Raw genomic sequence first — 1,580 nt, 5'->3', positions numbered from 1 at the left:
ACAGATCAGTTTAATATATTTTCACGTACGTTTCTCACCCATGCTTTTATATTAAAATATTATAATATTAATGATCGCTACATTATTTTTGATGTTCGTAAGAGATATGAGTAAAATAAAAAAGTAGATGGTAACCCTGCTCACATAAATGTACTCGGTCTCCTGAACGTAATCATTCTTATCATGGCTTCCATAACAAATTTGAATTTTTTATATGATGTAATCACTGACCATCATTATCGCCAAAAAAATTCCAATATTATGTCTACTTATTTACTGTAGTAAAAAAATCCCATGGCTATAATTTAATACTATTTTCAGCATCAGAATAAAGAATTATCCATAAACAATTGGAGAACAAGCAAGAACATGCTAACGCTGTACTGTAATTGCAGACTTTACAGGATCTGTCGCGAACATCTGTTGTCTCGAGATAATGTGCAAGCTGTGCACAGAATGTTCACGGGCTGGGCATAAGCTTGGGACTCTAGAATTTATTCCAAGTGCTCTCGTTTGAGCTCACTTCTCATTTTTCCGGCTAAACACAAGGACAACTGGTGCACTTCAGAATTATTGATGAAGCTATTCCTGTCCACTTTCGCCGCCACAGTGGCGTTCGCTCTCAATGAAGGTGCTCACGCACTCAATGTCAAGATACCCGGCGTCATTTACACTGCGCGCAATTCGATGAATCAAGACAACGACAGTGCGTACTGTAAGTCTGCGGCTGAAGTCGAGGAAGACATGATCGCCTTGGCGAATTCTGTGGAGAGGGTTCGAATTACTTCTCTCACCGATTGCAACCAGGCAGAGCTTGTACTTCCAGCTGCCAAAAAGGCTAAAGTGTTCGTGACGCTAGGCCTTTGGACATCAAGCAACCCCGACCAATTTGCTGCAGAAAAGGCGAAATTGGTCAGTCTAATGGATGCGGGACTGTATGACAACAATGTCATTGACGTTTGTGTGGGTAATGAGGCAGTTCACCGTGGCGAAATTCCTATTGCGACTGCTATCACGTATTTGAATGAAACCCGTGACCTTATTCGTGGACGTGGTTATGACACACAAGTTACTGTTGCTGAAAGTCCCGACGTCCTCGAAAATAGCCATGATTTAATGGATGCAGTCGACTTCTTTGCCATTAATGTCGTCCCGGATACCTATATCTATGATAGTATGGTTTCGGTGCTCAACCAGATTCGCGCATTACGTGGGTTTGCAAGGGCAAAAATGAAATTTATTACCTTCATGCAGACTGGCTGGAGCTCAGGCGGTAATGGTTTTGATGCGGGCGTTGCTAATCCACAAAATCAAGCTAAGTACTTTGCTGAATTGTATCAGTTCACTACATGGATGGATGTTGAGTTTTATTGGAACCAAGCTTTTGTACCTAAATGGGGAGGTATCCACGGAGGCAATGAGGTTGATGCTAACTACGGCATTTTCAACGACGATAGGACGTTGAAGAGCAACTTCCAGGACCTCACGATTAACGTCAAGAAAATGTGTTACTTCCGCCAATCCAAATCCAGTTTGTACTTATCTGAGAGCAACAGAGAAGTTTTCATGTTCGACATTAC

At 41.7% G+C, this 1,580-nt stretch overlaps 1 protein-coding gene across 1 annotated transcript; it reads left to right on the top strand.

Moving 5' to 3' along the window:
• Window positions 1-576: 576 nt before the first annotated feature.
• Window positions 577-1,493, top strand: PHALS_07776 (ricin b lectin-like protein; the record flags this gene model as incomplete). Its single annotated transcript, XM_024721304.1, has 2 exons — window positions 577-1,386; window positions 1,458-1,493. The coding sequence occupies 2 exons, from the start codon at window positions 577-579 to the stop codon at window positions 1,491-1,493; spliced, it is 846 nt and encodes a 281-aa protein (XP_024586416.1).
• Between the last annotated feature and the right edge of the window lie 87 nt (window positions 1,494-1,580).

This window comes from Plasmopara halstedii (assembly GCF_900000015.1).
Source record: "Plasmopara halstedii genome assembly, contig: Scaffold_3120, whole genome shotgun sequence".
Lineage (NCBI taxonomy): Eukaryota > Oomycota > Peronosporomycetes > Peronosporales > Peronosporaceae > Plasmopara > Plasmopara halstedii.
Note: the sequence above shows the minus strand (reverse complement) of the source record. Positions and strands in the feature narration are given on the sequence as shown.